At 40.8% G+C, this 25,188-nt stretch overlaps 1 protein-coding gene across 1 annotated transcript in view; it reads right to left on the bottom strand.

Moving 5' to 3' along the window:
* Window positions 1-25,188, bottom strand: part of arfgef2 (ADP-ribosylation factor guanine nucleotide-exchange factor 2 (brefeldin A-inhibited)) — a 36,666-nt gene that overhangs the window by 1,454 nt on the left and 10,024 nt on the right. The window contains exons 5-38 of the mRNA XM_037685036.1: window positions 24,373-24,552; window positions 23,776-24,043; window positions 23,560-23,697; window positions 23,355-23,482; window positions 22,649-22,782; window positions 20,128-20,362; window positions 19,905-20,004; window positions 18,699-18,838; window positions 17,657-17,765; window positions 17,395-17,581; window positions 16,558-16,669; window positions 16,267-16,472; window positions 16,106-16,190; window positions 15,252-15,423; window positions 14,965-15,116; window positions 14,590-14,718; window positions 13,533-13,691; window positions 13,260-13,407; window positions 12,383-12,479; window positions 12,267-12,307; window positions 12,010-12,179; window positions 10,603-10,754; window positions 9,506-9,678; window positions 9,209-9,369; window positions 8,993-9,123; window positions 6,171-6,300; window positions 5,943-6,078; window positions 4,169-4,307; window positions 3,975-4,032; window positions 3,740-3,848; window positions 3,511-3,650; window positions 2,663-2,840; window positions 2,375-2,513; window positions 609-726 (exon numbers count right to left, since the gene is read on the bottom strand). Of these exons, the coding sequence (XP_037540964.1) occupies window positions 609-726; window positions 2,375-2,513; window positions 2,663-2,840; window positions 3,511-3,650; window positions 3,740-3,848; window positions 3,975-4,032; window positions 4,169-4,307; window positions 5,943-6,078; window positions 6,171-6,300; window positions 8,993-9,123; window positions 9,209-9,369; window positions 9,506-9,678; window positions 10,603-10,754; window positions 12,010-12,179; window positions 12,267-12,307; window positions 12,383-12,479; window positions 13,260-13,407; window positions 13,533-13,691; window positions 14,590-14,718; window positions 14,965-15,116; window positions 15,252-15,423; window positions 16,106-16,190; window positions 16,267-16,472; window positions 16,558-16,669; window positions 17,395-17,581; window positions 17,657-17,765; window positions 18,699-18,838; window positions 19,905-20,004; window positions 20,128-20,362; window positions 22,649-22,782; window positions 23,355-23,482; window positions 23,560-23,697; window positions 23,776-24,043; window positions 24,373-24,552 (4,854 nt within the window). The remainder of the gene's footprint in view (window positions 1-608; window positions 727-2,374; window positions 2,514-2,662; window positions 2,841-3,510; window positions 3,651-3,739; window positions 3,849-3,974; window positions 4,033-4,168; window positions 4,308-5,942; window positions 6,079-6,170; window positions 6,301-8,992; window positions 9,124-9,208; window positions 9,370-9,505; window positions 9,679-10,602; window positions 10,755-12,009; window positions 12,180-12,266; window positions 12,308-12,382; window positions 12,480-13,259; window positions 13,408-13,532; window positions 13,692-14,589; window positions 14,719-14,964; window positions 15,117-15,251; window positions 15,424-16,105; window positions 16,191-16,266; window positions 16,473-16,557; window positions 16,670-17,394; window positions 17,582-17,656; window positions 17,766-18,698; window positions 18,839-19,904; window positions 20,005-20,127; window positions 20,363-22,648; window positions 22,783-23,354; window positions 23,483-23,559; window positions 23,698-23,775; window positions 24,044-24,372; window positions 24,553-25,188) is intronic.

The following is a 25,188-nucleotide window of genomic DNA, read 5'->3' as shown; positions in this document are numbered from 1 at the left end:
CTACCTCTAGCTAGCCTTCTGCTACCTCTAGCTAGCCTTCTGCTACCCCTAGCTAGCCTTCTGCTACCCCTAGCTAGCCTTCTGCTACCCCTAGCTAGCCTAGTGCTACCTCTAGCTAGCCTTCTGCTACCTATAGCTAGCTTTATGCTAACTCTAGCTAGTCTACTGCTACCTCTAGCTTGCCTTCTGTTTTTGCTAGTTTTCTTCTACCACAAGCTAGGCTTCTGCTACTTTTAACTAGCCTTCTGCTACTTTTATCTACCCTCTTGCTACTTTTAGCTCCTGGATACTGTTTTGCCGCTTTTAGCTTTTATGTACCAATTTGCTACTTTTTGCGATGTTTCGCTTTTAGTTACTTTCTACTTTTAGCTTCACCAACGTGGTTTCAGCTTCAATAATTTTCAGCTAAGCCATTCAGCGCTCAGAATTCCCACTGCATTTTACCAGAAAATTAAACATCTTTAGCTCATATTGACGTCTTTTGATTCTGGTTTATTTTTGTTTTGAGTTTAGTTAAACCCTCCCTGTTCTTCCTCCTCCGTCCAGCTCTTCCTCACTCGACCTCCGGCTGGTGTTTTGCGGTCAGTGGACCGTCGGTGTGCTCTTGCCTTGTCGTCCGGCAGCCGAAGCGTCCTGGTGAGCAGCAGCATCAGCAGCATGTTCCAAGCCTCTCGGTGGCTCTCCGAGGTCAGGCTGATGAAGTAGCTCAGAGCTTCGGTACACACTCTGGAAAAGAAGGCAGAGACACTCCGCGTCAGTAAAATAATCCGTCTTTCAGAGAGAGAGAGAGAGAAGTTTGACCAAAGCAGCAACAAGTCTGTCATTTCTGAATACAACATAATCTCAGTGTAAAATTCATAAAAGACGGCGGGCGATATTCATTCCTTCAAGGAACACTTTGTTTCTTTAATGTCTTTACGATCATAGAAGCACAAAGGGTAGTGAGAGCAGCTGCTTCTTGACAAACAAGGTGACTGAATCAGCCGCCACTATAAATCACAGACTCATTAATTATTAACAACATGTGCTTGGTGCGTTCAAAAACAGAACAAGCAACTGCTAATAAAAACATCAGCAGAGCTGGCAGCTAAGTTCATTTATACACGTTTCTAAAGACTCGTTATTTTATGTATTAGTTGTAAAATTATAAAACAAAAGCCTGAACGTTTTAACGAGTTCTGCAACTGGTCAAAATGAGAGTTTTGTACGAATCATAACTGGAATAATTAACGACACGCAGAACAGAACAACTGAAAGAGCTAAAATGAGCAAAAATGTTACTGAAGGTTGAAATCAGCTAAATTAAAATCTAAAATAGGTTAAACTTGCTAAAAACCAAACTTACCTAAACTGTAATTAATTGCTAAAATTAGCTAAGCTGTTGCTAAAAGCTAAACTCAACAGAATGGGAACAAAAGCTTAAATAAACGGGGGTTAAAAAAAAAAAAAAGCCAAAAAACAACAGAATAGTAGCTAAATGCTTAAATCAACAGAGAGGTAGTTAAAAGCTAAAATCAATAGAATGGTAAATAAATGAACAGAGTGGTGCAAAGAGCTAAAAATCAATAGTATAGTAACTAAAAGCTCAATTCAACAGAACAATAGCTAAAAGCTTAAATCAACAGAACAATAGCTTAAAGCTTAAAACAACAGTGGATGCTGAAAGCTTAAATCAATAGAATAGCAGCGAAAAGTTTAAATCAACACACTAGTAGCTAAAAAATTAAAAACAAAATGCTAGCTAAAGTTTAAAATCAACAGAATAGTAACTAAAATTTTAAATAAACAAAATAGTAGCAAAAAACTTAAATCAACAGAATAGTAGCTTAAAGTTTAAAATAACAGAGTGGTCGCTAAAGCCTTAAATCAACAGAATAGTAGCTAAAAATTTAAATCAGCAAGATAGTAGCTTAAGTTTAAATTTAAAAAAAGTAACTGAAAGCTGAAATTTGCAAAATAGTAGTTAAAAGCTAAAATAAACAGAACAGCAGCAAAAAGCTTCAATTAGCAGAACAGTAGCTAAAAACTAAGATTAACAAAGCAGTGACCAAAAGCTACAACTAGCAAAACTGTAACTAAAAGCTACAATTAGCCAAACTGTAGCTTAAAGTTATAGAACAGTCGATGAAAGTATCAGGGTAATGTAGTAAAATGATAGCTAAAGCTAAACATCTCAACTTTCACACACTGAAAAACCCAGCAGACACTTTTTTCCTTCTCGTGAAGACACTTATTTTTAGATTAACAACATATCCTGCACTGTTTTAGTAACATGTGTTCAAATCTGTGGTTACAAATAGTCCTTCACAAAACGACAGTGCAGTTTTAGCCTCAGTAGGCGATGCCACGTGACGTTCTTTAATGTTTTACTCACAGCAGCAGGCGTGTTTGAATGTCGGGCCACGAGTCCTGCAGCTTCGGGTCAGAGTACATCCTGAACAGGATCCTCAGGCTGCAGGCAAGACTGCTGGTTTCCTGCTTCAACAAGTTGGGTTTAGATTTGCCCTTAAATCCTGAGAGCAGAAGCAGAAAGCAGCAGCTGTTAAAACAACTCAGAAGTGGACTCGTTCATGTTTTTACCCTCCAGACAATATCCTCTTGATCAGTTTCTCCATTTTGAACGGTTCGACGCGAAATTATTGTGAAGCGTTAGGACTTCTACCTGCTCTCCAGAGAGCCGTCCTCTGTTCGTTGTTGGAGTTGAAGTCTTTGGCGAAGTTGTGCGACTCCAGCAGACAGTCCAGCAGCTTGAAGAGGTGTGCTGACGTCATGTGGGGGTACATGCCCTGATCTTTCACAGACTCGTCTCCCTCGGCCTCCGACTCCTCCAGAGCATCGCGCTGGAAAACAGTCGGGTTATTTTACAGCGCACCAGTCGTACGTTTCTTTTTGTCCCTAGGGTTAAATCTGACATGCAAACTTTCTTTCATGGGGCTTTTCCAAAGAAAGGGTTTCTTTGAGGGGGAATATGAAACCCATAACAGCCGAACGTCTTAGTTTCCCCTCTAGCTGTGTTTGCATGGATCCCTTTCCATCAGATTAATACTTTAAATAGAATAAACATGGTTTACGTAAAAAACAATCAGATCTGACTGACAGACTTTAATGACAGAGTTGTTTTGATCCAACCTTGTTAATCCCGTTAGGTTCATGCAATATTGTGAGATCTTGCACAACCAGCTGATGCCGAAAAAACGTGTTGAGGATGACTTTCAACTACTACCACCCCAAACATTAGCTAAATATCTGTCTAACTGGCTGAGGTAGAGGCATTTTAGTGTAGCTGTGGCAGCCATCTTGACCGGTGTTGACTCCAAAAGTTAACCAGCTGTAGATTTACATTTATTATTTTCTGCAAGTTTCATTAAAATCTGTCCACTTGTTCGTGAGACTTTTTGCTAAAAGACAAACACAGACTTGAACAAAAACATGTCACCTTTTCTTCGCAACGGCCATCAAGAAAATATGTTTTCAAGCGAGTACAGACAGAGCAGGTGTTTGAGAGTCTACCTGTGCGGCAGCCATGTTGTCAGCGTCCTCCTTCTTGCTGGTCGCGGGGAAGAAGACGATGTTGTCCACCGTCTGGATGAGCTCAAGCTGCACCACACATTTAATCAGGAGCCCCGCAAACAGCCTCTGGTCTGAAACTCCTGGAGTGCAGAAACAGTGAAAATGTTATTTCTGAAGCAGATTTTAATTTAAAATCATCAAAAGACGAGTGTGAGTTTTGTGTACACACTAGCATTGGATTTGCCCCTCCAGGTGTCGTCGCTGGACATTTGGCTGTGTCCTCTCTCAGACAGAGCTCTGTCAAAGCTGCTCTGGGACTGACTGTCAAAATCAGCGTCCTGGGACACAAACGGCAACAAACGGCACAACCACAGGTCAGCGCTGCAGTTTCACGATTGAATTAAAGCGGCTCATTGTGGGTTCGTGATATCTTTGCGTCACTGTTTGAGTTGGTTGTTGCTTACAAAGTGCTTGCTGTCACCAGCTTCCTCATCCTGTCCAGCCGGTCGCCAAGTCAACAAGCTGATGTGAAAAGTGCACAGAGATTGGGAATCAGCTGTGTTCTGTCACGGAGCAGCAAGATTTACCCACAACGCAGTAACGCCTAAAGAACTAATGTTCCTAAGACGATCTAAAAACTGATAGGTTTGATACTCACACGTGAGGGCTGGTGTTTTGGAAGATCTGCAGCATGCAGGAGCAGGTGACGTCCCAGACCTCTGGGCTGAACTTCTCCCCGTTCAGAATCACCAAGTTCTCCAGGCAGTTGGTCCCCGACCGAGCCAACTGTTCGTTATCTGCAACCAAGAGACGGCAGCTTCAAAAGTCACGCGCTGCAGACAAACCGTTGGAACATCTCTAACGACAGCCAAGACTTTTCAACCAAGGACAACCGTGGTACCGTAGTGAAAATAGTGAGCTTCATGCCGACAAATGGACATAACATCTAAAGAACGTCTCTTTCTTTTTGGTGCATAAAGCAGTTTCCTTTATATTTATCTTTTTTTTTTTTTAATTGGTTCTTATTGCAAGAAGCTTGGAGTTAAAAATAAATGAATAAATAAAATAAAATAAAAATATATATATTTATTCATTCATTCTCCAAGAGTGGTGATTCCATAGTTTTTGTCAGGGGTTGTAGTTTTTGTGGCTTTTTTTTTTTCTTCCCAAAAGCTGGCAACATGAAGAGACAGAACCTGGAAAGAAAACTGCACAATATATCAAAAAATCCTATTCTTCGTAATATTAAACTGCAAAACACCAATGCTGCAAACAACTGCAATAAACTGCAGACACCAGCTGTAAACCAGTCATAACTGGCAACCAGATGAAGCTCCGCTGCTCTAAGTGGTCACAGTTATTGGCCAAAATACTAAAGCACGTGCATCGTAACGAAGAGTGGGAGAAATGTTTACACCTGATATAATCACAGTACAATCAACAATATCACCAGCATGCTTTCCTGCAGCTGCACTTTATAGAAGTTAAACTCTTATAAAGATTTAACGGAGTGCCTCAGAGCTCAGATAACCGTGTTTCAGGTGGTGGAGCCGTCCAACCATCCCGAGTCCTTCCATGTGCAAAAGTCTTATTGGACTGAAACGGAGTTCCTCCTAAAAGGGAAGCAAGGGTCAACCTTGGTTCATAAACAACAACATAAACAAGTGACAACTTCTGTTCTCGATAAGCTCGAGTAATACAACTTTATATTGTCAGGGGATTTTCGGTCAAGGTTTATGGATGTTTATCACTAACTAATGTCAAATTAACGTTGAATCTTGTTTGTGAGTTACCAGAGAGTTATTTTCTTGCTCAGAGAGGAGCCGATTTGATCGTGCATGTGCAGCTGGGAGGCTGAGGTCATCAGGGCCTGCCTCTGCTTTGAGCGAGCTGATAAGATATATATAAAAACAATTCTCGCACACTGGCCGGTGCAGATTCTCGTAACTGGGCTCCACGCACGTAGAACTTCTACATCTGTGTAAACCTGTTGTGTGTCTGGCCTTGCAAGTAAAACCAGTTAAAAATCTTCACGTTCGAGTGCGGCTTCTTTGAGAAAAATGAAAAGAGGAAATTTTCATCCAACATATATCACATGCTTCCTGTTTGTAGCCCATATAGAACATTTCATGCTGTTTTTTTAACCGTTTCACCTCAAGCGTGCAATTTAGAATCACTTTAATTAACGAAGCATTTTAAACATTAACTAAACTGTATGAATAACGCTGCGAAATATTCTAAAGATTTACATTATCCTGTGTCAAAATGTAAAATAAATCACCCATACATTAATAATGTTTTCAGTGCCAGACATTCATCCCCTCTGCAAACAGAAGGTAACCAATAAACGCACACAACCCAAGTATTGTTGAGCGCTCACTGACGTGAAGAGGAACAGGAGAATGATGCCAGTCCTGATGATAAACGCTCACCTTGCTTGACGCACCACTGCAGCTGTGTGAAAATATCTTCCAGCAGGATTTCACTGAGGGGCTCGTAAAACTGTGTAAACACGTCACAGATGGCGTACAGAGCGTGGTTGCACGTCGTCGTCATCCACTCGGTTTTCTGCAAACAAAACGTCACCACACATCAGTAAGTCTTTTCATTTCCCCTTCTTGAGTAAATGTTTATGCAAATGTTAATTATTTAACTCTGACCTCGGTCTGCTGTTCTGGAAGCTTCATGTTGTCAAAGATGCGGAAAACTATCCTGAAGAGGTCGTGCCACCAGTGCTTCTCAAAAGTGCGGCCGTAACTTTTCATGATTTCGAACATGACTGTGAGACCTCTGTCCAAGACAAAAGACAACAATCCAGAATATCAGTTTTGGTGCATCATAACAAAAACAAGTGACCAAAAACAGTTCCCTACATTTTATGCAAAGTCAAATCCATGAACTTCGTGAGCTTTTTCAGGAGAAATTTATCGGTAAGCTTTTATTTTTATTTGTGCAGCTGTAAAAATGTAAAAAGTCGTGCCAATGTCACATTTTCATGACATTAAATTATGTTTTATGCATAAATAAAACAACATTTCATTTTATGATACTGTACACAAAAGTCCTGATGCTCAATAATCCAGGTAGAAAAATCTAAAAATGAAGTCAGGTCCTCTGGACGGTTTCTTTTTTGTTGAAATGTTTCATCTTTTATCCAAAAAACTGCTTCAGTCTGAGAAGCTGCAACATCAGCAGCACCTTCTCGTGGATCAACCAGTTTGATGCTGACAGTCAGAACTAGCTGTTCACATGTAAAAGGAGGACTATCAGTCTAACTATCGATCGTTAGTTCCCTGATGGCTGTTTACTGTTCACAGAGGGCTGAGTGATACTAGCAATCACAGCATTGTAAGAGGGGGACAGTTGAACCCGGAGGCCTCCACCTCTGTTTAATGATGGACGGTTTATTTTCACAAAGATGGCCTCCTTTACTCCTCTCTCAAACCATCGTTCCTCTCTGTCCAGGATGTGAACATCTTCATCCCTGAAAGAGTGACCGCTGGCCTGGAGATGAGTGTAGACCGCAGAGTCCTGGCCTGATGATGTTGATCTTCTGTGCTGGGCCATCCTTTTGGCCAGTGGCTGTTTAGTTTCCCCGATGTAAGACTGATCACAGCCCTCCTGACACTGAACAGCATACACAATATTACTCTGTTTGTGCCGGGGGACTGGATCTTTGGGATGAACCAGTCTTTGCCGTAATGTATTTTGGGGTTTAAAAGCCACTGGGACGTTATGTTTAGAAAATAAACGTCTCAGTTTCTCTGATACTCCCTCAACATATGGAATGACCACTGGTCTGGGTCTGGGTTCCTCCTTTTCACCTGATGGCTGACTGGAGTCCTGTTTGGGTTTCTTCTCTGCTTTCAGGAAGGCCCAGTTAGGATATCCACATTGATCTAGAGCCTGTCTTGTGTAGGATTTCTCCTTCTGCCTGGCTCCTGAGCTAGTGGGGACGCTGTCTGCTCTGTGATACAGAGTCCTGATGACTCCTAACTTGTGCTCCAAGGGGTGATGGGAGTCAAACTTTGCAGTTGCACCAAGCAGAATTTCTCTGGTGGAGATGATCACAGCCACAGAATCAGCCATCCGCAACAACAAAATTAAAGAGGGTGAAGCAGAACAACTCAGAATCAAAGTTTCAGCCTGCCTCAGCAATGTTTGGGGACGCTGTCTGCTCTGTGGTAGAGAGTCCTGATAATTCCTAATTTGTGTTCCAGTGAGCACAAGTTGTGAGGCTCAGATGAAAGCCATTTGGTGTACCATAAACCCACCCACACAGACCAGTATTTGAAGTTTGACTCCCATCACCCTTTGGCGCACAAGTTAGGAGTCATCAGGACTCTGTATCACAGAGCAGACAGCGTCCCCACTAGCTCAGGAGCCAGGCAGAAGGAGAAATCCTACACAAGACAGGCTCTAGAGCAATGTGGATATCCTAACTGGGCCTTCCTGAAAGCAGAGAAGAAACCCAAACAGGACTCCAGTCAGCCATCAGGTGAAAAGGAGGAACCCAGACCCAGACCAGTGGTCATTCCATATGTTGAGGGAGTATCAGAGAAACTGAGACGTTTATTTTCTAAACATAACGTCCCAGTGGCTTTTAAACCACAAAATACATGAAACGTTTCAATGAAGAAGAATCGGTCCAGAGGACCTGACTCAACCTTGTTAGATTCATCTATCTGGATTATTGAGCATCAGGACATTTTATTTATTTATTTACAAACCTAAAGTGTTAATATTAAACAGCATTTGACCATTTTACCTTTAATTGGTTTTTGTTAAAAATATAAAAGTTGTAAATGATTTAGACTTTGAAGAAGACATTCTATCAGCTTGAACTCTTTAAAATAAACACCAAGCATAAAAATAAATAAAAATAAAATAAAAACTTTGAGAGGTTATAAAAAATATTTTTTTCCCATTTTTAATCTAAAAAATAAACAAGCATCAGGCTACAGTGAAAGTAATATTATTAGTTAATCATATTTTAAAGCACAATCTAAAATCCAAGCAGCTTTCAAACTTTAATAACAAAAAATAATAATTCAAGCTTTCTTTTTTTAAGGATATCAGCAGATGTGTGGCTTTGCAACAAGGTCAAAGTCTCTGCCTAAAAATAATTTAGTCACCTTCCTGTTAAAAAACGTTATTTTGCACATTTGTTTACATTCTTTTTACCGATTAACTTCACTTCAATAAGAAAATTAAATAATTTCTAATGTGTTTTGTACCCTTTCCTTGGTTATTAAAAGGTATGTTAGTAATAAAATATCTAAAGATGAGTAGGTTGAATCCAAAGAGGAAGTATTATTTTTTCTAAAAATCTATTTATAATGGCCATTAAGTTAAAATTTATCTCACTCTAAAAGTGTCCATCACACTTGTGTGCTTAGATTGCAATATGCTTCAACTTTGTCTCATTTTAAATAATCATCAAAAAATACATTTAAACTCTTGGACTGATTTGTTTTGCTACCTGGTTCGAACGTCTAGCTTGCAGCGGTTGATGATGCACGAGAGCTCAAACAGGATGGGAAACCAGCCTCGGACCCAGACCCGATCCCCGGGAGCAACGTTCATGTCGTCACTGGTGTATTCCCTCAGGGCCTGGACGCAGATACGTCATGCGCTTTTATCAAGTTACTTTCCAAAAACAAACATCAAGCAGGATGAATAAACACGGACAGCCTACCTGTGGCCTCTCGGAGACGTATTTAGCACAGTGTCGGATGAGCCTGATGGCCTCCATGCTGGTGTCAGGAAAAGCTGCGTTGCACACAAACTCTGACAAACACTTGACAGCATCCTGAAAAGAATCGATGGCAGCGGCAAAGTGCTCCTGGAAGGTGTTCACTAATGAGAAAGAGAAAAAAATAAAATCACATCAGACCTACAACACCCATCGTTAGACGGATGGCGAGTACATTTCTTATCTTTCATCTTCTCAGCCACACGTGAGCACCTCAGGGCGGTGTGCAGGCATACTCACAGACGATGTACCCGGTCGTTTGGAAAGCCAGCTCCACTATGGTCTCATCGTGGTCAGAAGCAGCCTGGTGAAACACAGAGAAGATGTTCTTCCAACCAGAACGGATGTTGGCCGCCTGGGAGTTCACCATCTGAGCCACACACCTGATCACCATGTCTCTGATGGTGGGGGACCTGAGGGAACGAATGCAGAGTGGCTGTTCAGACACGTTCTTTAAAACGGTTATCCATCAGACTGCGACTGAACAGAGCTAAATACAGGACCCAGACCACATATGGAGGTAGTCTGGACCACATTTAATGCAGTAGTCCATCATGAGTCAAGCAGTGGACGTCACATAAGCAGGAGTGACATCTCAAAGTAAAAACTAAAAGCTACTGACCAATTAAAGATAAAGACTGTGTATTAAAATCCTTCTCAGTATAAATGGATGTTTAGACAGAATTTTATAAATCAAAGAAAATTACAGGACAACATTGTCTTTTTCAATGTTTCTTTTGTTTTTTGTGGTGACTATATGCTATAAAATGCAGAGCCGACCTCTTGCAGTCAAATTCCTTGTAGCAACCAGTCTGAACCCAATAATTCTCAGTCACGTCATCTGGACTTTTTCTTTTTTATAGACATTTCGCTCCGTCGGTCTAGGGAGTTCCAGTAAACGGTTTCCCCACCAACTGGTACCTGGCTGATTGAGCATGAACCAGTCTGAACAGCGACAAAGAAACATGGTGAAGCGACGTGTTTTTCTAACAGAGCATATTTCTAGATGTTTGACACAAACTGGACTTCTTTCCGTGTTTCTTGAAGATGGTTCACCTTTTATCCAAGAGGCTTATTCAGTTCTGAACTCTGAGTCTTAAAGGAACAAGAATGCCTGGACCTCTATGTCAGCATAAATTAAATTTTCCATTAAGAAGCATATTGTGTTTAATGTTTCACTGAAAACCCTCAACAGGTCTTTCATTTGCATTTATAATAAACAGTATAGGATAAATTAATAAATGGTGTCATTTTTAAGAGTAAGTAGTTCTTTGAACCACTTTTACTTCTTAAGAGTTTGCACTCCTCCCATATCCTATTTATATTACAATAATCACCTGTTCTTTTTCATGATGTGCTCAAAAGGCCTGAGAAAGTCTTTCTGGAAGCGGAAGTTGGCCAGTTCTCCTTTCTCCAAGAACTTCATGGAAAGTTGCCTCAGTGAGTCCACAGCAAAGATGGCAACATCCTCGTTGGGGTTACAGCCCACCTACAGAGCATCGAAGAGGCAGTGCTGAATTTAAACTATCAGACAAGTTTGAAACAAAAACAAATTAAGAAATGTATATATACTGTATACATGTGCAGTACATACGGCTGCAGTTCAAAGTTTTTCTGCACTAACAACAGTAATAATAAATGGCAGAGAGCAGTGTTTTTGTACTACTCACCCTTTTTTCAGCTTGTAAATGGACTGTACTTATAGAGCTCCTTTCGATCTAATCTAGACACTGAAAGCTCTTTACAGCACAATATGTGCCCTCATTTACCCATTAATACAGAACTCTACTAGATCTATACAAAGACTAATCAGAGCTTTATCACATTCATACACCGATGGGACACACATCGGAGGCAATGAGGGGTTCAGTGTCAATTGCCCAGGGACACTTCAGCATGTGACTGCTGGTGGAATCGAACCCCCAACTCTTGCATTGGAGGACGACCGCTCTAATCACTCAGCCACAGCCGCCCTGCCATCACATGTAGGATCAAATAAAATCCAGGGTCCAAAGAGACGTTAGCGTATTCACCAGTTTGGGCGTAACCGTCATGCAGACACTGCAGGCACGATGAATGCAGCTGGTGAATGCATCAGGGTAAACCAGATAAAATTAAAATGTCTTATTTACTCCCTCCTTTTCTGTGCACATGCTCAACAAACACAGCACACACCTCATCTTAGAATATTTTTACTCAGCACATATGACAGTTTAGGTCAAAATACCATCATTTTAAAGCTACAGTACTATAGTTCATAATTCCTTATCTGGCAACCCGACTGACATGGAAACTACAGTGTTTTCATGTAAACCTGCTCATTATTTTGTTTATTACACATTGAAAAAAAACACTAAAGTTTCCAGAGGTTGCTCTCATGTAAATGGTTCTTATAGCAGGTAGATCACTTTGACTTGGTCATTTTAAAAGGAGCTGCATGATGAAAAAGTGTGGGCACCCCTGTTTTGGAGCCTCCTTTGTGAATGCCAATCATCAAATAATTGCAAACCCAGTGAGAGTATATATATATATATATATATATATATATATATATATATATATAATCTTGTAGAAAACTGGAAGAATATCTGCCTTTTTATAAAAGGTATATTGTAAAAAGATTAGCTGCTGCTTTGCATTTTTGGATCAACTGATAGCACACTGACCTTTTCCATTTAAATTATTATAAATAAATAGTGATGATCCTTCAAACTCACGCTTTAAGGATCTCTTACGTCACTGACCTTGTTGAAGTGATCTCCTATAACCTGCCAAATTCGAGACCACTGCAGCCTGATGCGGTTCATGTTGTAGTAGGATATTTCCACGATCTTCTGCAGACTGAACATCCTCGGCTGGTGCGCCGAGGCCAGCTCGTCCATGGACACCGCGCACAACCATCTGACAAAGTCCACTAGAAGGAAAAAAAAAGACAAACTGTATGAATACTTTTCCAACTTTCAAACACGGACCTAATGTAGATGATGCTGGATAAACTCACCAATAGCATTTCCGTCTAGTCTTGTGGAACCAGTGAAGATCCTGCAAAAAGACCACAGCTTTAATATCTGAAGCAACAGAAAGTATTTGTTGTGCATATTTTTACTGATGTCCCACCTATCAACAGCCACCACCACACTCTGAGAGCTGGTCTCTCCTACGGACTCCTGAATGTGAGCCATCTGTCTCTTGTCCTGATTTCCAACCAGGTTTCCTGCAACAGCAAAAGCACAACATGAGCAAAAAGTACACTGAATGCACAGACAACAATGTCAGGAAAACTAAATAAATGTGTGTATTAGGCTACGACTACAATGTAGACAAAAGTGGCCCAAATCTGATTTTTTTTAAACCCATATGGGACCTATATCTGATTTTATTTGACAGTCTCAACATGTCAAATCAGATATTTTTAAATCCGACCCAGGTCATGTTTATATGTGGTACGGGGCGGCTGTGGCTGAGTGGTTAGAGCAGTCGTCCTCCAATGCAATGCACAGCCTCGTCTGCCCTGATGGGATCGATAGCTTCTTTCTCTCCTTTTTTTCAGTACTTCACTCTCATTTCAGAAATGCAATTCTAAGTCGGAGTAGATGGAAAGCAGCAACTTTACACGTAAACAGAGGAAACAATCACGTCAGATAATAATTTAATTGTCTAAGGCTGCACAACAACTCAAGAATTGATACACACATGCTAACGTGTAGCATCCGCATTTATTTCTGTAAACAAAGCGTACTGCATGTGACATTACATCTTTTTATGCACATGTGGGTTGCTTTAGGGCCTAGACTGTTTACATTGAAGTCTGATGGCAGCTGCATTCAAAATAAGTGAACCACCACCCACAAAACAAACAAACAAAAAAATCCCTACGAAAATAGACAAATCAGTCAATTAAAACCTGCATGCCGTGTGAATGTAGCCTTAGATGTATTGAAGAAGGTGTTGCATAAAGGTAAACTGTGTATACAAGTTTGGTTGTGTGACCTACCCAGACCCAGGGGCATAAACTCCTCAGTACCAGGAGGTAAGCCCCTGATGGTGGCCTCCCTGTCCCGAACCACCCCTGAGATGTAGCGCGTCTTCACCCCTGTGCCAATCAGCTGGGCAAGTTCCAGCTGGCTAATACACCTTAAGATCTACAAAAAAAAAAAACAGGTAGTATAAAAAAAGCTTCATAAAAACCTGATGATAAAGAGAAACACAAACCCAAAAGACTTTAATTTAGCAAAATTGCAACACATGTTTGAATATCTTTTTGCACCTCATGCCAGGAGTTCCCCAGGTAGTTTCCATCAGTATGGGCCACGGTGATCAGGGTCTTAATGGTGTCAATGTTCTTCTGCTTCATCTCTGTGATGCTGGAACTGGCTGTCAGCAGTGTGAATCTGGCTAAGGCTTGAACGTACGCATCTCTCTCCAACTGCAAACAAAAAGGCCGGTCACCACCTGCTCAGGATTTAAATTCAACTTAAAAGATGACTTTAAACATTTGAATATGATGGTCAACACAGAAAAAAACTAAAATGATCTCCCTTACTCATGACGTTACGTACCCCTGTAACATTTTATTAACGATCCAACAATGTTCAGTCAGGTCATCTGGACGGTTTCTTTTTCTTTTTGTGCCGAGATGTTTCGCCCTCCGACCTGACTGAACACTGTTGGATTTTATACCTGGATTATTGAGCATGGACTTTGGAATTTTGTGAACGAGTTTCTGTTCAACTTGTCCTCAGTTTCAAGTCCTGATTGGATGGCAGGACCTTTCAAAGTCACACCATCCTCTGCTAGAGAGAGGCTGAAGGCAGGATGGAGGCTACTGGGGTTGGCTCCATGACTGATGGTTGCTGGTTGAGCGTTCCATCTCCACTCGCTCTTTCGTCTATAGATGCCAGCCTTGGGCCATTGTCATTTTTGTTAACCAAAATGTTTTAATTACCAACTTGGTTTAGGTATTACTAGCTGATCTGGTTTAGTTTAGGGATCATAAGTTTAAAGAAGCAGCTTGAATCAAAAAGTCATCTACTTGGCTGGTTTAACGCTTTCTTCCTTGCGTTTGTTTTGGTGGAGCCTCAAACCGCTTTGGTTTTGTTAATTATTTAAAATAAAATTCCTAACAATTTCCTCTGGAATCAATAACATTCTTATATATCATCTTAAACTTGCAGCTGTCTGTACTCCATGTTATGTCCTTTGAGCAATTCCTTGACACAATGACAATAATATATTTGGGGGCTCGTCCGGGATTTGAGGCTAGGACTTCTCTTTTTCTATTTCAAACATTAGGTATAGAACAGGACATAAATGTGTCACCAGACCTGCATGCTGAAGATGCAGGCGATCCTGATGGCGCATCGAATGCCTTCCAGACACAGCGAGGCCACCTCTGGGTCGTCACAATCCTGCAGACCTACACTGAAGGCTGCCAGTAAAGGGGTCCATGCAAGCTGTAAAACACAGAAATCATACGTAGATGTAGATTTTAAAACTGATGGTTTATTTAGTATAAACAGTTTAACCCGCTAGTTAAAATAAACGTAACAGAAGACATATGATTATATGTCTAGTTTTTTTCCTCATGCTCTGGATACTTGTTTTTGCAGCCTTTCTTGTTGCATAGATCTATTTTTAGTACAATTTCTTAAATCTGTTTATATATATATATATATATATATAAAAGTCCAAAGTGTTACCTTAAACATGGGCCTGACGTGTTCCAGGTGTGTAGCACTAAAGAACGGTGACTGAGCGTGACTGACGGCCTCCATCAGAGCTTTGGCGGTCTTCGCCATCTGCTCCATCTCCATGTTGTACAACAGACGGCGCTGCTTCTCACTGGCCACATCTGCAAAAGAAAGGCTACAATCTTTCTCATGGTTTTTGTGAAAAAAAAGCTAAATTCATCCAGATGATTATTTTTCTTTTCAGAAAGTCAACGTTGTACAAATCAATTAATCCTGAATAAAAAGCAAGAACTTACTCTGCTTGTTGGACTTCGGGGTGATGGAAAACTCTTTGCTTTCCTTCATGGCGATCTTCTTGCCTGCGATTTCGTCGTATATCGACGAGAGATATTCCTCAGGCAGATCTTTGCTGTCGTTAATGCCTCGGTTCATTTTGATGTACTGCTCTTTTGTCATTTTGTTTTTCACCTACAGAAATAAAACAAAAACGCGACACGGTTCTTTAAAGGAGAACGTCAAGAAGCAGTGCAGATGCTTTAACAAAACTATAAACGTCTCACAACTTCATTTAACATTTCCATCTCAATATTTACAGAACCAAATAACATTTTATTGAATTACAAATTTAATGTTATAACAAGTTTTTTTTTTTTTTTACCAAAACTAAAATGTCTAAATGTGTTGCTTAAGGTAGTAGATCACTGGGATGTTATTGCTGGAGACTTAAAATGGCATGAAAATAAGCACATTTTCAGCTGAAGTTTCACATTCAGGGAGTTTATGACCAGCGAGCTGCATGGCCGTGTTTGAAGAGCTAGTATTTAAAAATCACGCACAACTTATAGTTGTGTGCGGGTTGTAGCCTCTAATGTTTTCTGACAAGAGAGCTACAGTGCAAGTGTCAAAATACAACTCTTAGCATGTTGGAGATGCTCCTCGTTAAAACCTGACACACATTTTCTCGTGTTGCTTGAGTTTTAAACATGTTCAAAACAAAAACGGACAGGACTGCGATTACGGCTTTTAAAGAAAATTTTATCTACAATATTGTTAAAAACAGAGAGTTCTGGTTGTAAAAAGACTTTGAATCCACAGATCTAACACTCAGATGATTATTTTTATTGCTGAAGGCCTAAAAAAAATAATATACCTGAGGACTGTGCAGGTCTGTGGTGAGCATGATGATGGAGTATGCCAACACGTATGCAGTGTCCGCGCTGGCAAACAAGGTCTGTCTGCAAAAACAAAAACTTTCAGACAGACACAGATAAACCTTTGCAAACTGTTACTCGGTACTACGACAGCCCTTACCCCTGATTGCATTCTAGGTACCGAGCAGCGAACTTCTCCATCAGCCGATCAATCTTCTGGGCCTCCCCCGGCAGCCTGAAGCCTTCCAAGAACGTCCTCAGAGCAGAAACAAAGTCCCGGCCGCAGAAGTCCAGCTGGTCCACGTAGCAGTACATCACCTCTTTGTTGAACTTGTTATTCTCACCAAGAAACTCCCCAACCTGCGTCTGTCATTGCAACACACAAAAACAAGATTACCTCGAGAAATTAACGTTTTCTGTAATAACGCAGTGAAAATGCAGAAGCCCTCACCGTGTCCAGTCGGTCCTCCTGGTGTAAGAACTGAGCGATGTCCTCAGGCGTGGATCCCAGCATGCACTGGTCCTGCAGGTACTGTACACCACGCTTCGGCTTCTTGTTGAATCTAGTGGGAACAGAAGGACAAACCTATTATTTTCCTCCAGACAAGTACAGAACTGTAAATATTCTCTGCTCAATAAAAAATAGAACTAGAAGGTTCCTGGAGAACCTTAGATGGAGACTGCTACGCTGCTGCCAATTTAAAGTTTTGACAGTACTGTGTATTCGGGTTTACTCTCAGCTACTACTATACCGAATTTCAGCTCAATATGGCAATCAGTGAGTTAGTCAATTTTGTGTTTGCTGAGGTAGCTGTGGCAGCCATCTTGAATCAAAATAGCTCCAAACGTTAAATCAGTCCTAGAGGTACATCTGATGATTACTTTCTGTGCGTTTCAAACAAATCCAACAGTGACTTTCTAAGTTTTCTTCAGGGAGCTCTCCACTCTAAGTCATGCGACCCTTACGGCAGCACATAGTGTGAGAGGTGTTCTGTCAGGCGTTTTGTATGGGGAAAAATGGCGTCTTCGTTTGCAAATTATGTCGCATGGCAACTCGAAATGCCAATAAAAGTAACAGCACACATCAAGGTGACGAGACGATCGTTTTGATAGAGAACTTGTGGAGGACACATTGCGGTTCGGTTGACCGAAGAGTAGGCTATAAATAAATAAATAAAGTTAAGAAACCCCAAGTCAGGTGGATAATAATAGGTGCCTGCCTTATACGAGGCAGTCCACAAATTAATGCGTATAATAATTTCCAAACAGGCTGAGAATGAGAGCTCACAGATCGATGCCCTGCTCGATGATCTCCTTCTGTTGTTTGATAACCTCGTACTGCTCCGGGTGATCGGCGTGGGAGGCGGGGACGCTGGAATAGGAAGAGTCCAGCGAGCTGATGCTGTCTCGACGCCCTGACATCTGCTCCGGGAGCTTCAGCTCTCCTCCCTCACAGTCAGACGGATGTTCCTGACCTGAAAACAAAATAAAAAAACGGGTAACGACACACGCAGAGCCTCACTCTCCAAACCCTAGTGCAGTCCTCTTACCAAGGTTAGCTTGAAGGTTTGGATTCACGTACATGTCTTTGCTCCACTCCACCATACATTTGAGGATGGACACGAGACACTCCAAGCCTTTTTTACGTAAACTCAGCTCCTGCAGGAGTCACACCAAAAGCTAAGTCCCAAACTCCAACACTTTGGTTACAAATGCTTTCATCTTCAACTATACGCTGTGATTAGGGGTGGAAAATTTCTGGGAATTTTCCAGAGGCTTTCCATGGAAATTATGGGAATTGGGTGAAACTGAAAATAATTTAGACAAAAGCACACACACATATACATATTATATATATATATATATATATATATATATATATATATATACATGCACATATACATATGTGTGTGTAAATGTTGACTTGTCATGGACAAATAAAAGTTTGACAATGGTTATGAAAGTAACAAAATCCAATTTGCATGAGAATACATCACTAAAGACATCAGCACACAACATTTCGAGAACAAATTAACATTTTAATTTTATTTTTGTTGTAATTATTTTTAAAATTCATGAACACAACTAAAATATTCATGCTATAAACATAATTTTTCATGTTAAATCCGTACAGAAAACCTCACATTTCATTGAACAAACGTATTTCTCTGTTACTTGGTTACAATTGACTTTTTTTTTTTAATTAGCATAAAATATAGTAAAAAAATTTTGGTAAATTGCATTACACAACAGAACTATGTACAACTCTGAACTAAACGTTTACACGTAACTATTTTCATCTGTCCCTAGACAGCCAGGTGACCATTTCTCAAGTTTTAGGGTGTAGCACTAAAATTTAATGTAGTCTAAATTAAGTTTACAGTAATTATTTTGCCCAACAACTATATTTAAAATCCCTTTTAGGGTCAACGTCAAGACTTTAAACTCCAGGTTCATTCCCATAAATTCCAGTTAATACAACTGAATGACTCCAAATTAGAAAATTTTGTAACTCTTGCAGTGAAAACTTATTAAACAAATAAATGAAATGTGTGAACCTGCCGGCGTCACTGTGACACTTAATGAAAGTACCTGCAGAGGAGTCATCCCGAGCTCCTGACCACTCCTGCCTTGAGCAATCTTGGACAAGTCGTTGACAAGACGCTCAAAGATGTTAGCAGCATTCAAGTCACAGTCATAGTTTACGTAGATATCAACCACACACTGGGCATCTGAGAGAAGGAAAACAAAATGATTGTTCTTTTTATAAACAACTGAGGCGATGCACAGCTGAAGTCAACAGATTAATAACAACAAATACATTTTATTGTTGTAATGAAACACTTGGTGACCTGCGCATCAGCTGTTGCAGCAGCTAAAAGAAAAACAGTAGCTAAAACTAAAAAATAGCCAAGTCGTAGATAAAACCTAAAACCAGCTTAAATCCAAAACCAGCAAAACAGTAGCTAGAGAATAAAAGGATCAAAATGTTAGCTAAATCTTCAGTAAATGACAATAGCAAAAAGCTTTTTGCTCACTTAATCATTTAGCTGTTTTGCTAATCTTAACTCTCAGCTAAAACCTGTAAAACAGTAGCTAAAAGCTAACATTAGAACAGTAACTAAAGCTTTAAATTGACAAATAGTAGGTAAAAGCTAAATCATGCAAAATGGTATCAAAAACCATCAAAATGCGAACTAAAGGATAAAATTAGCAAAAGAGTAGCTTAAACTAAAAATTAGCAAAACAAGAACTTAGAAGCTAGAAGTAGCTAAAATAAATGTTTATTTCAATAAATTCAAAAAGGTAAAATAAAAAATTTAAAAATATAAAAATTATAAAAAAAAAAACAGAAGTCATCGCATTTATCTCCTGAATGAGACGAACGTTTTGAAACCAAAATGGTTAAAGTAGCTAAAATCATGCTGAAGTAGTTTAGATGCCAATAATCATACGTAACGAACTTTAAACAGTGTGAATGCCGACTCGGTACTCGCACAGCTGGACTTCAGTTACACATCTGTTTGCTGGGATACAGTTATTTTGACCATTTTAAAGTAATACAAAAACATATATATATTAACAAGTTAAAAGCGTTCAGTAAACAAAAGATGACTAAAAAGAATCAAAAGCTTTTTCAATCTCAGCTCTTCTAGATCAACATTTTCATTTTTGTGGATAAACTGTCTCTCCGAATGGCAAACTCAGAATAACCTCCAGAAATGTTTAAAACTATTAAACCTACACTGCAGGAGATGTTTAATGTGGCTCTGCGGGGGCTCCTGTCGGTGTCTTTACCTGCACAGATGCGTGTTAGAGTCTGAATGACCATCCACTTGTGCTCAAAAGAGCTTGTGGACGTCTCCAAAATGGTCAAAAAAATCTCCCGGAAAAACACCTGAGGTACAGAAGACAAGGGGAAAAATCAATGCGAGTCTTTCATCCATTCAGATAAAGAAAGTCTGGCTTGATGAATGATCACAAATTTCAGATGAAGACCGTGTTTGTCTGTGCCGTTTACCTCAATCTGCATCTTCAGGTGGACTTTGAAGTGGGACAGGAGGGTGAGGAAGATGGCGAGAGAGAGCTCGAAGACCTCGGGGACAGAGGAGACGCCATTCTTTGACAGTGCCACGCACAGATACTGTTTGATGGCGTTCACAAACATCTCGTGGGTGCGAAACACAGGCCCTGCACCCTGCAGCACGGACAGCAGCAGCTGCAGGGAGATGACCTTTGACCTCAGCTCATGAGACCTACAGAGGATAACAACCGTTTATTCTCAGTCGAAAACAAGAATCGTCCGTTTTAACTAAAGAAAAATATTTTTTCGCTAAACACAGTGTGAACGCCTAGCGCTGAAAGAAGGTGAACTGAATTTTAAAGCTCAAAGTCAAAAGTTGCAAAACACTAGCTAAAAGCTAATGTAGCAAAAGGCTAGCTACAAGATAAAAATAGTAAAATTGTTGGAAAAAGCGTTAAAAGGCTAGCTAAAAGTGAAAAGTATCAAAATGCTAGCCAAAAGTGTTAGAACAGTAGACATCCACCTTAGTCCTGGGGGCTGTATTGTATAAATGATTATGGGTACAACTTCCTGTCAAACAGGAAGTAGCAGTAAGTATTGGTTAATTATGGTAGCAGAGCATGGACCGCAGTTTATTTGAAAGTATTTGCCTACAGTTTAGCAGAAAGTTTACTCAAATAGCCGTGCTGAGTTCAGGTACCTGTTGTGTTCACGGCTGCAGGAACAACCAGACCAAACTAAAACAGTGGCTACAACAACAGGGTTCTGAACACGGGCCCAAAACAAAAAGAGTGTTCCTGTGAAAAGTGGTATAGTTTCCATCTCCTACCTACAGATGAGGAATTAAGAAGAACGTGACTGAAAAATGTGAACTTGAAGAGAAAACCCAAAACTCTGTATGTGTGCTCATTTCACTTTGTTGACAAACGGCCGACGGAGGAAAACCTGCATCCTTATTCGTGGCTGGACTAAATAAACCACCGGAGAAGAGACACCGGCTCCTCAGAAGGATTGAAAACAGTGTGACAAGTGTCAGAGGATTTTGGTAAAAGGTTATGGAGTTATGGATATACACGGATAAACACGCTCTTATCCCTGACCGTGGACTGTATGTGTGAAGGCCTGGAGTGCCACGTGAGACTACAGCTGGCTTCGAGGACACCCACTGAAACTTTGTCAAGTTGATAAGGACATAAAACGTGAGCGAGCGAAAATACAGCATTTTGCGGATCATCGTTACCGGGCTTCAGATGCACACGTATATGTTTAATGCATATTGATGTGAACTCAGGTCTCTCTTGTAAATGAGTCCTCGAGGCTCAGTGAGATTTACCCGTCTAAATAAAGGCTGAATGAAAACTGCTCCTAGATCCGTCCTTGCACGTAAAATTGTGCCGGAGATAAATCTTCACCTGCCATGTGAGTGGTTCATTTGAGTAAACATCATTTAGAGAGTTTCCCTTGAACACAAGAATATTAACTATGATTTTAAGTGTATGGAGGGCACAACATTGTAGCATTTGTTCGTCTTCAGCGTTACGATTTTATCTGCAATTAACCCAAGCTCAGTGATGGAGGACTTTAAGGCTTTGGCTGGTCTCTGTGGCTGCTTTAAGGTAAATAAGATTGTGTCCCACCTCTTAACAAAACATCCTTATTACTGTGTAGATATTAATACACCTCAGAGCTTTTCAGGTTGTTCATCGCTTCACCGTCAGAAGAACCGAGTCAGTGAAGTAGCTTAATATGCTAGTAGCTGTAATCTGCGGTCACTTCTTCAGGTCGTCCTCCGTCCCTCGTCCTCGTCAGCGGTATGATTATATTGTCCTGTTTGCGCTGAAAGTCGCACCCATAATTCATGCAAGGCAACATGGGGGCTAAGGATAAGTTGGATAAGTAGTAAACGGTGGCTAAAAGCTGAAAGGATAGCTCAAAGTAGCTAAAGGATAGCTTAGCTAAGATCTCAGCAGAGACGGCTAAAGGCCAAAAGCAGCAGCAAAAAAAAAAAAAGGGACAAAAACAGAGCAAGTACGTTGAAGTTGACGTCAAAGAAAACGTTTTTCAGTTTATGAGATCTCAACGTATTTGAGTAAAACATGTCATTCAGGAGTCATAACCACCGTCTCCTGAATGAGCTGAATGTTTTGCTCAAGGCATGGCTAAAACAGCAACGTGCAAACAGCAAAAAAACAGACGACAAAAAAAAAAAACAAGAGCCGTGAGAATGCTGAAGCAGAATTCACACAGAGTCTTTAAAGTACAATATAGAGTAGAGTTTAAACAATCCAGTGTGATATCTAACGAGGGCCAGACTGTGTGACGTTCTCCCTGAGCTCATTTCACTCTGACCCATTTCCTCCGACCGGCCAGCTGCCTAATGTTACAGTAACCGGAGATGACAGTCACACCTGGACAGAAAACGCCGAGTTGACCTGCGGACGATCACGAGGCTCTGCGCAGAGCTCCGTTCATGTTCACCGACATCAGCTTAAAAATATCTTTAAATGAAGCTACGCACTTGGGGTCTGGAGGTCCATCAGCAAGAGGCTTCATCGAGAGTTTGCACAGGGAGCGGAACACCAGGAAGGCATCTTTCTGCAGGATGTGAGAGAAGCGAGCTGCGCTGTGGGGTCCCTGCAGTCCGTCAGCATCCTGACACAGATCAGGAGAGTCAGCTTCATTCTAGCAAATCTACTTACAAACAACAAAAACCTTCGATTCCTCCTGCACTACATGAGCAGCAAGATGTCAGCTACAGAAATAAAACGGCTACGCTCCAAAAGGAATGTCAACATTGTATAAAATAAAATAAAGGTCATAATAACCTACAAAGAGCCAAGAAATTATGAGCGATAAAACACGTTACAGATGACTGAAGACAAAACAACACTGAACAACTGATTAGATAACACACACAAACCTTCAAGACAAGTTTGGCTAATCTCACAACGTTTTCAAGGCCTACGTCAAAAAAAGCAACGCAAACGTTCAGGATAATGACTTTCATTGAAGTAAATCTGCTAAGATAAATAAAAAAAACAAAACAAGATATAAACTAGATTTAGAGACGTCTGAGGGTACAAAGAAAGCGTTCAGTTGGTTCCACTTATGAGCATGTTCTCCTTGTACTCCATGAATCTACTTCTTAAAAGCTGAACAGCAAAAGAAAATATGCGTTTATCGATTAAGTTTGGTAAAAGCAAAAGAAAGAAAAGTGTCCCCACCAGAATGTCTGTGGAGGAAATGGAGGAGCGGTCCTCGATGATGCCGTTCATCTGCTGAGCCTCTGTTCGGACTCTGTGGGGAACCACCTCCGTCTGCTCAGGAACAGGAGGATCTACATGTTCTCCGCCTGGAACAGAAGACGCCGAATCTTCAGGTCGTGATTATTCAAATTAAACAACTCAAAGTGTGAGTGAGAGAATGGACCTGTTTCGTGGTTCATTTCTCTAGAATGATGCTCTCCTTCCTGTGCTGCAGGTTCTGTTGGGTCCGAGTTATCCCCTGGTTTGTCTTCTTGATCTGCTGTAGGAGGCACCTCGACACCTTCATCTTCAAAAATTGAATCTAATGTAAAAAAAAAATTTAAAAGTTTGGAAAAGTGTCCAACTCCACTGTGGTATCGTGGCACCGAAGGTAACCCACCTCTCGATGGTGTGAGCTGTTCTGATCCGCCACCGCCAGGTTCTCCGTTGACTGATGGCGTGTCTTGGTCAGAAGCTGGCGGTGGGGGCGTGGAGCGGGTGGCGACCACGTCCGAGTTACTGTCTCCAGGGGACGGCGAGCTCTGAGGCTCAGGGGTAGGAGTCCGGTCAGACCTGGGGGAGCCGGACCTCCGGCTGCCCGGGACCGGGGACGGGTTCTGCTGAGGCAGAGACAGACGCTCCTTCTCCTGCTCCTCAGCCTCCAGGGCCTGTGGAGACCACAGAAGAGTCACGTGCAATAGTCGTACCTGCAAACTCACAAGGGATGAAGTGACAAACCTAGAGCCTGTAGTGTATGTGTTTACTAACATTTACTCATTTTTATTTTATTATTTTTATTATAATTTATCATTAATATCATTATAAAATACTGCAGCTCATGAAGTATAAGGTTTAGTCCAAAAACATTTATTTTGTCTATATCCGAGATCAGTTTAGGATGATTTCCATAGAACAGTATAAATTAATCCTCCTCAGAACAGGTCGTCAGTTTTATGGACGGCTGCCGAGCAGAAAGATGTAACAAGGTTAGACTGACGGCCTGGTTCTCCATTCGTGCGAAGATCACATTGAGCATCTGCGTGAGCGTGGCCTTGGCCGTGGTCTGGTTGATCAGGTTACGGCTGGCCAGATAGATGTTGTAGCAGGTCCTGACGGTGAGGAGCACCGTGCCCTCGTGGATCTCGATGTGTGGGGACGTCACGGTCGTGAGCAGGGCCTGCACAGACAGAAGAGGAAGCTCTTATCAGACAGGATGTGTTGTGCTGAATCACCATCCTTTCTTCCATCTGTGGCTTCCCAACACCAGAAATAAACTTCACCCTCTTTGTAGCGTCTTCGGCGAGTAAAGTCTGTGTTTAAATCTAAATTCGCGATTTAAAAAAATCCAATACGTGCTTGTTTTTGTGAAAAGCAGAATTGACAGGCTGCACTAATATTCAGGTCTCTTAAGCAGTGACTGGAACCCAATCAGGTGATGACTCGTCCATAAATCTTTTGTCAACAGCGATAACATGAAATAAAAGTCATGTACAGGACAGATGTTGCACTCTCCTACCAACCAGGATGTGAAAAAACTAAATAAGGTCACAAATAAACCTTAGCAAATGGCTCTTATCAGTCACAAAGGTTGCTGTAAAAAACAATACATCAAGATTCTTTCATCAAATTAATGTTTACACCTCTCAAGCATTTACAATGAAGGTACATTTCCTTTTTTTATTTAAAAAGCTGGAGAAAAAGAAAGTACTAGATATGATTTTATGCCATTTTAGTTATAAAAGTTCAGCTCATTCAGGAGATGGGTGCAGTGTTCTGTAACATTTGTAATTCCAAATATTTCACTTTATTCAAA

This window comes from Nematolebias whitei, chromosome 11 (genome assembly GCF_014905685.2).
Source record: "Nematolebias whitei isolate Nwh7 chromosome 11, NemWhi1, whole genome shotgun sequence".
NCBI classification, from domain to species: Eukaryota; Metazoa; Chordata; class Actinopteri; order Cyprinodontiformes; family Rivulidae; genus Nematolebias; species Nematolebias whitei.
Note: the sequence above shows the minus strand (reverse complement) of the source record. Positions and strands in the feature narration are given on the sequence as shown.